The sequence below is a fragment of the Myotis davidii genome, unplaced genomic scaffold (genome assembly GCF_000327345.1).
Source record: "Myotis davidii unplaced genomic scaffold, ASM32734v1 scaffold575, whole genome shotgun sequence".
Classification (NCBI taxonomy): domain Eukaryota; kingdom Metazoa; phylum Chordata; class Mammalia; order Chiroptera; family Vespertilionidae; genus Myotis; species Myotis davidii.
This window is the reverse complement of record NW_006290306.1, coordinates 1,999,409-2,012,568: the sequence shown is the minus strand read 5'-3', so window position 1 is coordinate 2,012,568 and position 13,160 is coordinate 1,999,409. Positions and strand designations below refer to the sequence as shown.

The 13,160-nt window shown below is 40.2% G+C and overlaps 1 protein-coding gene across 3 annotated transcripts in view; it reads right to left on the bottom strand.

Annotated features, from left to right (window-relative positions):
* LOC102761397 (sterol 26-hydroxylase, mitochondrial) overlaps positions 1–7,370 on the bottom strand; it is a 31,637-nt gene extending 24,267 nt beyond the window's left edge. Inside the window, exon 1 of one of the 3 annotated variants that reach the window (XM_015563631.1) lies at positions 7,195–7,370. Coding sequence is in view for 1 of the 3 variants with exons in the window: in XM_015563628.1 (XP_015419114.1) it covers positions 6,825–7,094 (270 nt within the window). In the remaining 2 variants the exon portion in view is untranslated. The other 2 variants (XM_015563628.1, XM_015563630.1) reach the window with 2 other exon arrangements.
* Positions 7,371–13,160: the final 5,790 nt, after the last annotated feature.

Here is a 13,160-nt window from a genome sequence, read left to right as displayed (position 1 = left end):
AAAAATTATGAACAACAAAGAGAGAACAAATACATATCTATCAATAAGTGAATCTAAAAATCAAATGAATAAAAAATCTGATGAACAGAACAAACTGGTGAATGTAATAGAATCAGGGGCATGGAAAGGGAACAGACTGACAATTCTCGGGGGAAGGGGTTGTGGGAGGTGTGGGAAGAGATTGGACAAAGAGCTTACACCCATGGACTAGGACAGTGGGGCTAAGCCCTGGGGTGGGGTGGGAAGCAGGTGGAGGGGAGCTATGGGGGGTAAAAAGAGGAACATCTATAATATTCTGAACAATAAAGATTAAAAAATAAAATAAAAAAAACTTGCAGAAAGATTAAACATTGCTCAGCAAACTATTTCCAATCATTTACAAGCAATGGGAAAGATTTTAAAGGATCACCAGGCCTTGCTCCTTCAGATCACCACTTGTCCCAATCGATGGCACACACACTTTCTAAGCAGCACTTCAAAACGTACAAAGAAGTGGAAAACTGGGTCTCTGAATGGTTTGTCTCAAAACAAGAAAAGTTCTACTGGGACGGTATCCACAAATTGCCTGAAAGATTGGGGGAAATGTGTAGCTAGCAATGGACATTACTTTGCATAAAGCACTTTTGATGTTTCTCTTGAAAAAAAAAAGAGACATAAAAAATACCTAAAGACAAATGAAAATGGAAATACAACATACCAAAACATAAAGGGAGGGGTGCTTGGGAAAGGAGGCTAGGGTCTCAAATGTCCATGTGAGGAGTTTAAAGCTGATTCCCCAAGCCTGTGGAGATTCCTGAGCAGGGGAGCAATATAATGAAACATGCTCTTTGGGGCACTGATGTGGTAGTGGTGCATGAGTAGACTGCAGAGGTAGATCAAGCAAGCAGCAAGGGAGACGAAACCCAGACACCATTTCTTCCCAGGGTCAAGATGGTGCTGTTCACGCTGTCAACTGAGTCACAGATAAGCAAGGAAGGTGACCTAGTGGAGCTGCTGGAGCAGCTGGAGCTGGAAATAAAATTCTGTGGGGCAGAACAAAGCTTCCACGGTTCAGGAAGTCACAGATCATCTGGCCTTTGATGCTGATGTCCAATGGAGAGTGGGAATGGAGGCTTTAGGTCATGGGTGGGGAACATTTTTTCTGCCAAAGGCCATTTGGATATTTATAACATCATTCTAGGGCCACATAAAATTATCAACTTAAAAATTAGCCTGCTATATTTGGTCAAACATTTAATTAACTCACCCCTAATGCCTTGGCAGGGCCAGACCAAATGACTTTGCAGGCCTTTTAAGGCCCACAGGCCGGACATTCCCCACCCCGGCTTAGGTGAAGGATGCAAAAAGTGGTAAAAGCCAAACTTCATGGGATGCAGCAAAGCATCCTAAGAGGAATGTTCATAGCAATAAATGTGTACAATAAGAAATAAGAATGATCTCAAATAAATAACCCAACTCTAGACTTCAAGGAACTAGCAAAAAGGAGAACAAACTAACTCAAGAGTTAGTAGAAGGAAAGAAATAACAAAGATCACAGGGGAGACAATTGAAATTGAGACTAAAAAGATAATAGAAAAGATCAGTGAAACTAAGAGCTGTTCTTTCTTTTTTAATGCTGAACGAAATAGACAGGCCTTGGCTAGGTTCACCAAGTCAAAAAGATAAGAGGACTCAGACAATAAAATCAGAAATGAAAGAGGAGCTGTTAAAACTGATACCACTAAAATACAAAGGATCATAGGAGACTACTATGAACAACAAACTGGACAACCTAAAAGAAATGGATAAATTCCTAGAAAAATATAAACTACCCAGACTGAATCATGAATAAATAGAAAATTTGAACTGACCAATTACTAGTAAGAGTTAAGCAATAATCAGAAACCTCCCAACAAACAAAAGCTGAGAACCAGATGGCCTGACTGGTGAATTCTACCAAACATTTAAAGAAGAATTAATACCAATCCTCTCAAATTCTACCAAAAAGTAGAAGAGGAGGGAACACTTCCAAACTAATTTTGCAAGGCCAACATTTTCCTGATACTAAAACCAGACAAGGACACCACTAGAAAAAAAAATTATAGGCCAATATCCCTGACAAACATAGATGCAAAAGTCCTTAACAAAATATTAGCAACCAAATTCAACAATATATTAAAAGGATAATATACCATGATCAAGTGAGATTTATTCCAGGGATGCCAGAAAAGCTGAACATTTGCCAATCAATCAATCTTACACACCAAATTAACAAAATGAAGGATAAAAATCATATGATCATCTAAATAGATGCATAAAAAGCATTTGACAAAGTTTGACATCCATTTATAATACTACTCTCATAAAAGTGGATACAGAGGGAACCTACCTCAACATAATAAAGGCCATATATGACAACCTCCCCAGCTAACATCATAGTCTACAGCAGTGGTTCTCAACCTTCCTAATGCCGCGACCCTTTAATACAGTTCTGCATGTTGTGGTGACCCCAGCCATAAAATTATTTTCGTTGCTACTTCATAACTGTAATTTTGCTACTGTAAACAATATGTAATTATATATGTGTTTTCCAATGGTTTTAGGCGACCCCTGTGAAAGGGTCGTTCAACCCCCAAAGGGGTCGTGACCCACAGATTGAGAACTGCTGGTCTACAGTGAAAAGCGGAAAGCTTTTCCTCCAACATCAGAAATAAGACAAGGGTGCCAATTCTCACCACTGGTATTCAACATAGTATTGAAAGTCCTAGCCAGAGAAATTAGGCAATAAAAAGCATACAAATCAGAAAAGAAGTAGTAAAACTGTCACTATTTGCAGATGACATGATATTATATATAGAAAACCCTAAAGACTCCACCAAAAAAACTGTCAGTACTAATAAATGAATTCAGTAAAGTTGCAGTATATAAAATCAATATACCAAAATCAGTTTTGTTTCTATACACTAATAATGAACTATCAGAAAACGAAATTAAGAAAACTATCACATTTACAATTGCATAAAATGATAAAATATCTAGAAAGAAATTTAAGGAAGTGAAAGACCTGTGCACTGAAAACCATGACATTGAAGAAAGAAATTGAAGAGATGCAAAAGGAGAGATATCCAATGTTCATGAACTGGAAGACTTAATATTGTTAAAATGTTCATACTACCCAAAGTAATCTACAGATTCAATGCAATCCCTATTAAAATTCTAATGCCATTTTTCACAGAAATAGAACAAACAATTCTAAAATTTATATGGAACTACAAAGACCCTGAATAGCCAAAGCAATCTTGGGGGAAAAAAAGAAAAAGAAAAAGCTGGAGGCATCATGCCTCCTTATTTCAAACTATATTACAAAGTTATAGTAATCAAAACAGTATGGTATTGACATAAAAACAGACATGTAGATCAATGGGACAGAATAGAGAACCCAGAAATAAGCCCATGCCTATATGGTCAATTAATTTACAATAAAGGAGCCAAGGATAGACAATGGTGAACGGACAGTCTCTTCAATGCATGGTGTTAGGAAAACTGGACAATTACATGCAAAAGAATAAAACTGAACCATTAGCATATCCCATATACAAAAATTAACTCAAAATGAATTAATGATTTGAACATCAGATCTGAAACCACAAAACTTCTACAAGAAAACATAAGTGGTAAGCTCTTTGATATCATTCTTGGCAATGGTTTTTTGGAATTTGACATCAAAAGCAAGGGCAACAAAAGCAAAAATAAACAAGTAGGATTACGTCAAATGAAAAGACTTCTGCACAGCAAAAGAAACCATTGACAAAATGAAAAAGCAACATATTGAATGGGGAAAATATTCCAAACATATATCTGATAAAGGTTAAGATCCAAAAAATATGTAAAAGTACTTATACAACTCAATAGCAAAAAAACAATCTACTTTTAAAATGAGGAGAGGATCTTAATAAATATTTTTCCAAAGAAAATATACAGATGACCAATGGATACATGAAAAGGTGCTCAACATCACTAATCATCAGGGAAATGCAAATCAAAACCATGGTGATATCACCTCACACCTGTTAGAATGGCTATCATCAAAAAGACAAGAAATAATAATTGTTGGTGAGGATGTCGAGAAAAAGGAACCCTGGTGCACTACTGATGAGGCTGTAAATGGGTACAGACACTATGAAACCAAGATGGTGGTTCCTTAAATATATTAAAAATAGAACTACCATAGGATCTAGCAATTCCACTTCTAGGTATTTATCCAAAGTCAATGACAGCACTAACTTGAAAAGATACATGTATCGCTATGTTCAATGCAGCATTATTTTTACAAAAGCCAAGACATGCAAGCCACCTAAGTGTCCATTGATGCAAAAGAAAATGTGATATATATGTGTATATATATATATATATATATATATATATGTATATTATTTAGCCATAAAAAGAAGGAAATCTTGCCATTTACAACCACATAGATGGACCTTGAGAACATTATGCTAACTGAAATAAGTCCCACAGAGAAAGACAAATACTGAATGATCTCACTTATATGTAGAATCTAAAACAAAACAGAATCAGACTCATAGATACAGAGAACAGATTGGTGGTTGCCAGAGGCAGGGGCTGGGAGGGTGGGCAAAATGATTGAATGTGGTCAAAAGGTACAAACTCTCAATTATAAAATAAATAAGTCCTACGGATATAGTGTACAGCATGGTGACTATAATTAATAATACTGTATTATATTTGAAAGTTGCTAAGCGAGTAGATCTTAACAGTTCTCATCACAAGAAAAATGTTGTAACCATAAAAAAAAGAAGCATGAAATGACAAGTATGAGCACAGAGCATTAGAGGGGTCACCAATCCAGGAAGCCCACCATAAAAGCTACAGAACAGATGACTGATCTCATCATTCCTGGGGTTGACATCTCTAAAAGAGATCAATTTACTATAAATATACATATACATTTAACATCTATTCACATTTCATTTTTCCAACACTCTGGATGGACATTATTTTGGTTAGGAAAGAGAAAGAAGCTAGCGTTTATGGACTAGCCTGATTTACACATGTCTCAATTCTCACTCTACCACCTTAAGTCCTACAATGCTTCCTTAAGCTGATTTGATTATTTTTATGCATTCATGCAATTTTTGACAACTGAGGGTGCAGGAAGCATTGTGGTCAGGTGGCCCTATATTAATTCCAGTTCTCCCCCTTGTACAGTAGCCACCTGGTTTAGAGGGAAAGACCCAACCCCAGATGTAGGGGTGAACCTGTTTGGGTCTAAGCTAATTACAACATACATGTGGCCACTATGATGTGTTCAGGGATGGACAATTAACCCAAGCTAGTCAACTAATTTCTGCAAGACAGCTGGGCCAAGAGAACTGCAGAAAAAACAAACTGTAGTTTTGATGATTTCATGAATTTCTAGAACAAACTATACCTGAAGGGCACCCAACTATTAGACTTTTCAGTTATGTGAACCAATAAAGCTGCTTTATAGTTTAAGCCAGTGTGAGTAGAAACCAAATGAATTTGAACTGATACAAAGTGGGTCACTGGAATGCACCCTATTCTTCAGTAGAGTTATTAACTGGGTTTTATAGATGTACAGGACTCTGCCCTTTATTAATTCACACAGGCCACGTGTAGTCAGTGGGAAGGGCTAATATATTTCCCATGGAACATCCCAGGTTCACATGACTCCAGATCTTTGGGATATAAAGGCTAGAATTAGGGGACTCTCCTAAATCCTAGCCGTGGCCTCTCATTTAAATGGACACACATTCCTGGCTTTCTTGTGCTTCTTCCTCCTCCTCCTAGGGTCATTTAGGATTTCTTTGGTAGTTACTGTTCTAGAGAAACTCCTGAGCAAAACCTCCTAGTAATCTTCCCCTGAGAAATGACGAGAAATTCTCAGGTGCCACCCTGGACCATTCACAGGGCCTCTCAAATTTCCAGAGGTCAAATCAAGCAGAAAAAGTATACAGGATTCTGGTTTCTTGGCTTATTTAGTTCCTTGGGGCTGAGCTTAAAAGAATAATTTTTAAAGCATCTCTGAGTACCTTACGGCCTGCCCACCAAGTCTCAGAAACAGGGAAGATCCCAGAGTATATAAACCCCATGAGGGTGTTGGCTTTATCTCATTGAATTCTAACACTTGGAAAAATGCCTGGGACAGAGTGGGTGCATTAATTCAGTTCCTTTCCTAAAAAACTTCTCCAACTAAACCAATATTGAGTTTTTTAGCCTCTGTCCATTGACAGTAGGCTATCCATTCATTCCTGCCTCATATCAGTGTTCCATTGAATAAATCCTTCTTACTGAAAATTGACAAAAAAGGCGCCTTTTCCTTAATGTCTATGATTTCCTTCACGTCTAATGTCCGTAAGAAATGACATCTTTTTCCCCCTAAGGGTTTACCAGGTTAAGTGCTAAGCCTCTGGAATCCTCCTGAAGCCATTTCCTTTGGAAGACATCTATGGTAGCCAATATAACCACAGAATTAAATAGTGGCTCTATAACATCTGGCAGCTTATATACCTGCATCTACCATTCTGTTACCAAGACAGTTCCCTCCTCTTTCAAGCTCTGTCCACTTTAAACCTAGTCTCTTTCTGGTGCCCTCCTGGTTCTTAACACTCCTAGACCTGTTCATTTCAGTTCCAAGGGCTGTCTGCCCTTTGCACATAACCCCTACAGGACGCCCCACAGTCGGTGCCCAGCTAAGTTCCCATGTTCTTCACTTTTTGTCCAATGTCTCACCATCCCCAGCTTCTGTCCCAGGGCTCACTCACTTCCCATTCCCCAGTCCCGAGGCCCTGCTTACTTACCTGGAGCTGGTGCAGGTGCAGAACGTAGCCTTGCACCAACAGCTGGAATAAGAAGCGCAGCTGCCCTGGTCCTGAAAGCTCCTCCAGGCTCCGCAGCCTCCGGTCGCCAGGCCCGGTTTCAGGAGCCTCGGCTGCGTCCGCCGCCGGGAGGGCGCTGGGGAGCGAGGCCTTGGCTCTGGCCCCGAGTGGACCAAGGCCAGGGCGGGCCACCCGCGTCCCCAGCAGCGCCCACCGCAGCCTCGTGCAGCTCACCGCAGCAATGCGATTCATAGCTCACGCAGCCGCGCCTGTGGGTCGCGAGTGCCGAGCGCCTGGAGCCCGCCCAGAGATAGATCAGGATGGGCGGGTTCAAGGGCAATGTTCACTTTACCTAGTTCAGTCCCTCCAACGGGAACACAGAAGCCGCCTTCCACAGCTGCAAGCCTCCGGCCCAGTCCAGGGGCGGGACCAGCTAACACTAAGGCAGGAGACGCACAGGACCTAGGCTTGGGAGACCTGGAGAGCGCTGACCATGGCCGCCTCTTCCGTGACTCCCCACATCGCACTTCCGAGAACTCTAAAGGAGAACTTGAAGTTCGCTTGGTCCGAACTCAGAGCAATAGTGCCCGAAGTTCTCGGAAATCCCCGAGGCTTCCAGAGGACCCGGACGGGTGGGGGTTAGGATTTGCGGGTTCATCACCCCCAGGAACCCGCCGCTGAGATTTAACGAGCTGAGGGGCTTTTCCTAAGGCATCCCCTCCACCCCCACCCCCAATTGATCCCGCAGTCCTAGCGCTGAGAGACAAGAGAACACAAAACAAAACAAAAAGGCCCGGTGTCTGAGGGCATGCGATTCCTGGATGGCGAAGCCAAACAGACCAACAAACACATGTAAAGAGGTTTTTAAAATACAATTCTACCCGTTCCCACTCTTGCCCCTCACCCCTCACCAGCCCTAAGTTTGCTAAGGCAGTTTTTCAAACTGCAGGTTGAGATCAGATTAGTGAGTGTAAGCAGAATTACTTTTCAGTAAGATGGAGGGGGGGGATAATACAGAAAATATTGTAAGAAGAAAAAATATTGTTTCATGAATTCTTTGTTTCACATATATTCAAAAGTATACTTTTCAAGCCCTGACCGGTTTGGCTCAGTGGATAGAGCGTTGGCCTGCGGACTCAAGGGTCCCAGGTTCAATTCCTATCAAGGGCATGTACCTTGGTTGTGGGCACATACCCAGTGGGGAGTCTGCAGGAGGCAGCTGGTTGATGTTTCTCTCTCATCGATGTTTCTAACTTTCTATCCCTGTCCCTTCCTCTCTGTAAAAAATCATTAAAATATATATTTTTTTAAAGTATACTTTTCAAAAAGTTAAAAACATGACATACAAATACAAAATAAACATAGGATCAAAGTTATTCAACCCATTAGTGACAGAACCAGCAAAACAGCAAAGTTTGTTTTATTAGCATTTGGAGAGTTGGTTATTTACAGGGAGCCAGAGGGGGAAAAGGGGCATATTAAGTTCAAAGGGACAATTAGACTGACAGCTGATATGGCTAGGTATGGATTTCTTTATACTTATTCTGCCTTAGGGGTCATAGAGTTTCTTGAATCTGTGACTTAATGTCTTCTTCAGTTTGGGAAGTTTTTCAGGCATTAACTGTTCAAACATTGTTTCTGTTGGAGATGGGGGTGGGGTGGGGGTTGGGGGGTTTGGGGGTAGGGTGAGGTAATGGCACCAGGTCTTAGACCTGTGGGATCAGACCTGGGTTCAGCAACTTTGGTACTTGAGTTCTAACTAAGAAAGAATTCAGAATCAAGACTCAAACTATAAGAGAACATTTCAACTGGCTGGTCCAAAAGTCATAAAAAAGCCCTAACTGGTTTGGCTCAGTGGATAGAGCATCGGTCTGTCGGCTGCAATTCCAGTCAAGGGCACCGTACCTTGGTTGCAGGCTCCTCAGCCCCTGGCTCTGTTCAGGGCTCATGCAAGAGGGCTACCAATCGATGTTTCTCTCACATTGATATTTCTCTGTCTTTCCCCCTCTCTTCCACTCTCTCTAAACATCAATGGGAAAACAAACAAAAACACAAAAAAGTCACACATTTTCTTTTGAAATTTCTGAAAATTGCTTCCCAAAGTGATGTCAGATTGTCCATTATCTTGGTCACAGACCCAAGAACTTCCGTGAAAACAATAATGTATTAAAATAATTCAATCCTTCCCTGCCCGGTATGGTTCAGTTGGTTGGGTGTCATGCTGTGCAACAAAGGTCTCTGGTTCAATTCTTGGTCGGGATGCATACCAGGGGCAATGGATTGATGTTTCTCTCTCACATTGATGTTTCTCTCTTTCTCCCTCCCCCTTCCTCTTACTCTAAAATCAGTAAGAACATATTTTTAAAAGGATAATATATATCTATAGCACCTTAATTTTCCTTTCTTTTCTTTCTTTTGCGGGGGAGGGGAGGAATCGCCAAAAAGAAGTATGTTGTAGAAAATGTATAATTGAAGATATCTATGAATTCAGTACAAGGACAAATAGCATGCATAAAAATCGGTGTGCAGACCGATGCTCTACCATTGAGTCAGGGCGGGGGTGTCTTTTATTTTGTTACTTTATATAAATCTTTCAAGTGGTGGAATAATGGGTGACTTTTACTTTGGGGCTGTTTTTCTGTATAGTTAAATTCTTTTTAAAGCAATTGTAAACATAAATTTTCCACTTTCAGGAGGTATGGAACAGTTTTATTTTAATTTTCCAAGTCACAAAATGTATGTTAAAATAATCAGATCAGTTTTTATCTACTCTCACATCTCAAACCAATGGGAAAAATATCCTCAGGTGAGGATTTTTTTAAAAACACCCCTGCTCTGCTTCCCCAATTATACTCCCTCAAAATTAAGCACTGTCCATAGTTTGGTATATTCTTTCAGACCGTTGTTCTATATTTATATAAACCGTAGTTTTTTTTACCTGTAGGTGAAAAATATCATGTTGATACCTTAATGCAGGGATGGGGAATGTCCAGCCAATGAGCCGTATAAGGCCAGAGAAATCATTTGGTCTGGCCCTGCCAAGGCATTAGGGGTGAGTTAATTAAATGTTTGACCAAATATAGCAAGGTAATTTTTAAGTTGATAAGTTTATATCCCTCAAATGATGTTATAAATATCCAAATGGTCCTTGGCAGAAAAAAAAGGTTCCCCATCTCTGCCTTAATGTGAATTCCTTTAAATATTATAAAGACTTAAGTTGTTTTTTAAAATATGCTTATTGACCATTTCTTTCTTCCCTGAAGTCCTTAGTTACATCTTTTGATTATTTTTCTATTCATCTCCTATTGGGGATGGGGCCCGAAATCTTGGCATGTGCCCTTGACTGGAATCAAACTTGGACACTTCAGTCCACAGGCTGATGCTCTATACACTGAGCCAAACCAGCGAGGGCTACAACTATTTTTATAAATATATATTACAAGTATTTTCTCCTGGTGGTGTGTGTTCCCTGTATCTTGACTGTATTTAGGGTATCTTTTCTTAATTTCTGTGTGATTTAGTCTGACATTTCTTCCTTTTATAACATCTGGTTTTCATATATTGCTTTGGAATGCCCCAAAATTATTGGGAGCGGGAGGGAGGGGACCTCCTATATTTTACCCTGCATTTGATAGTTTCATTTTTACATGCTGTATTTTTTTAAAAGTTAACAATTCAATCCATGTGGACTTAATTTTTGGTTTTGGTGTGTCCTAGAATCTTAACATATTCTAATTATCCCAACATCATTTATCAAATAATAGCTCAGGAGATTTCTGGATGCCCTCATCTCCTATCTGGGAATAGCATTCTTTAAATTACAGAACACAGCAGATTTGATCTTCCATTTCCCTCCAGGACATTCCTTTGGTGCCATGTAACTTTCAGGAGCTGGCTCTGTGTCATCCTCTGATACTGCAATGACCACCTGGAGCTCAGAGTCACAGTCTACACTAGGATGACCTTCCATCTTCACTGGCGGCCAGGAGGAGGTGACAAGAACAGATACTTCCACTGCCGCTCTGTCTCTTTAGTGTTCACAAAACCAACATATCAGAAAGTACATGTTCCTTTAGCAAGAGATTAGGACATTTCCAGGGGGATTCACTACATAGGAGAATCAAACATGCTAAATCTCACTTACTCAAGTTCCATAAGGTAGGCAGCTGAACGCTTAGGCCTTAATGACCTTGTACTTCAGAGGCTTTTCCATCAGCTTTCTAACTGGGTTCTCCAGCACGATAGTTTGTTCATTGTCCCTCTTGCATTCTCTTCTTCCAAGTCTCAAAGTGGGAAACTCCACTTTCCCTTCCTCAGGAGAGCTCAACTTCTTTCCCCCACGGGCCCTGGATTCCTTTCTTCAGATAAGATTCTGAGTCCTAGTTTGGTAGTCTCATCCAAACCCTGGGTTTCAGCCAATGGTCCCATAGGCGCAGAGGGGGGCGGGGGTGAGAGTTCCTGGGAGACAATGAAGGAAGAACCTTCAGTTCCTGTTTTATTGACAATATTTGCACCCATGAGAATGGTGGCCAGGCAGCTGATTTGGTTCCTCTATTGGTTGACCTAAACATCTGCTCCTAGATAAATTATTTTCTTCCCTTTAAGACTGTACAGTAAACCCACAATGAATCAGTGAATGTTATTTTACTGCAGAGCAAAGCAGCTACTTTCTCTTCTGTTTTTCTTGGGTATGCATGAGATCTGCTGCATCACAGGTCTGCATTAGCTTTTAATGACTATACCCAGGGAAAGGTACCTGCCTTCATTAAAGTCTTTCAAGTCAACAATTATCCTCTGATTGGGATGAGAGGGTGTGGCCAACTCTTCCACACAATGCTTCCTCAGAGATTTGCAATACCATATATATTTTTTCTTCAATTCTAATACGTATTTGGATCTATTTCTATATTCTTCATCCCAGCAGTAAAAAATTAAAATAGCTTGAAATGAAAAGTGGCAAGGTCAGTTGTAGAACTGCATGTGTGTTGAAAGAAATTGCTGCAGCCACCTTTCGGAAAAAACAGTCTCCCACACTAGCTATCAGGGAAATGCAAAGTAAAACTACAAGATAACCCTATGCTTCCACCAGAATGAGTAAAATTACACATATAAGTGAATAAAATGAGAAACACTGACATTACAAATACTCAAGTGTTGCCTCTTCAACTGGAACCTTTATACACTGCTAGTAAAGTGTAAGCTGCTAGCTGATCAATGATTCTCTCTCATCATCAATATTTCTATCTCTCTCCCTTCCTCTCTGAAATCAATAAAAATGTCTTTAAAAAATATCTCATCAGATGAAAAATAAAGTGTAAGCTGCTATGAGTACTATGAAAATCTAGCCATATTTATGAAAGCTGTGCCCACCCAATGATGCTATAATTGCACTCCTTGATACAAGTCCGACAGAAATGTGTACATATGCTCACCAAAATGTGTCTAAGAATGTTCTTAGTAATACTATTTGTGATAGTCCCTAACTAAAAAGCACTCAAATAACTTGTGACTTTAGCATAAATAGTAAATTGTAATATATTCATACAATGGAAGTGCATAACAATGATGAGAATGAACTGCAACTACATACAAGTGAATTTCATTATACTAATACTGACTGATAATCATGCAAAATATAACATATTGCATGATTCCACTTACATAAAGTTTAAAAACAGAGGAAAGTAACGCATGGTGCTGGAAGTGAAGATCATGGTTTCTCTTGAATGGGAAGGCAGTGATTAGCAATTAGAAGGGAGCACAAGGGGGCTTCTGGGTTCTGATTATAGCTGTTTATTGTTCTGAGTGCTGGTTTCATGGCTTTGCAGACATCATAAAAATTCATCAAACTATACAATTATGATTTGTACACCTTTATATATGCTATATAAGAATTAAAACTTTACATTAAAAAGACAGAGAGGCCCGGCTGGTGTGGCTCAGCAGTTGCACTTCCACCCAGGAACCAAGAGATCACTGGTTCCATTCCCAGTTAGGGTACATGCCCAGGTTGCGGGCTTGATCCCCGGGCGCCGGGGCGAGGGGCATGAAGGAGGCAGCTGATTGATGTTTCTCTATCATCAATGTTTCTAACTCTCTATCCCTCTCCCTTCCTCTCTCTCTAAAAATCAATAAAAACAGAGAAACTAAGATGGCGGCATAGGGGAACACCGAGATTGCTGCCTCCTACAACAACTTCAGAAACGCAATAAAAGGACAGGACGGTCAACATCCAGAACTATAGGAAGGCTGGTGGAGTGGAAATTCTACAACTAGAAGAACAGAGAAAACCACATTGAGGGTCAGGAGCTGCGGACG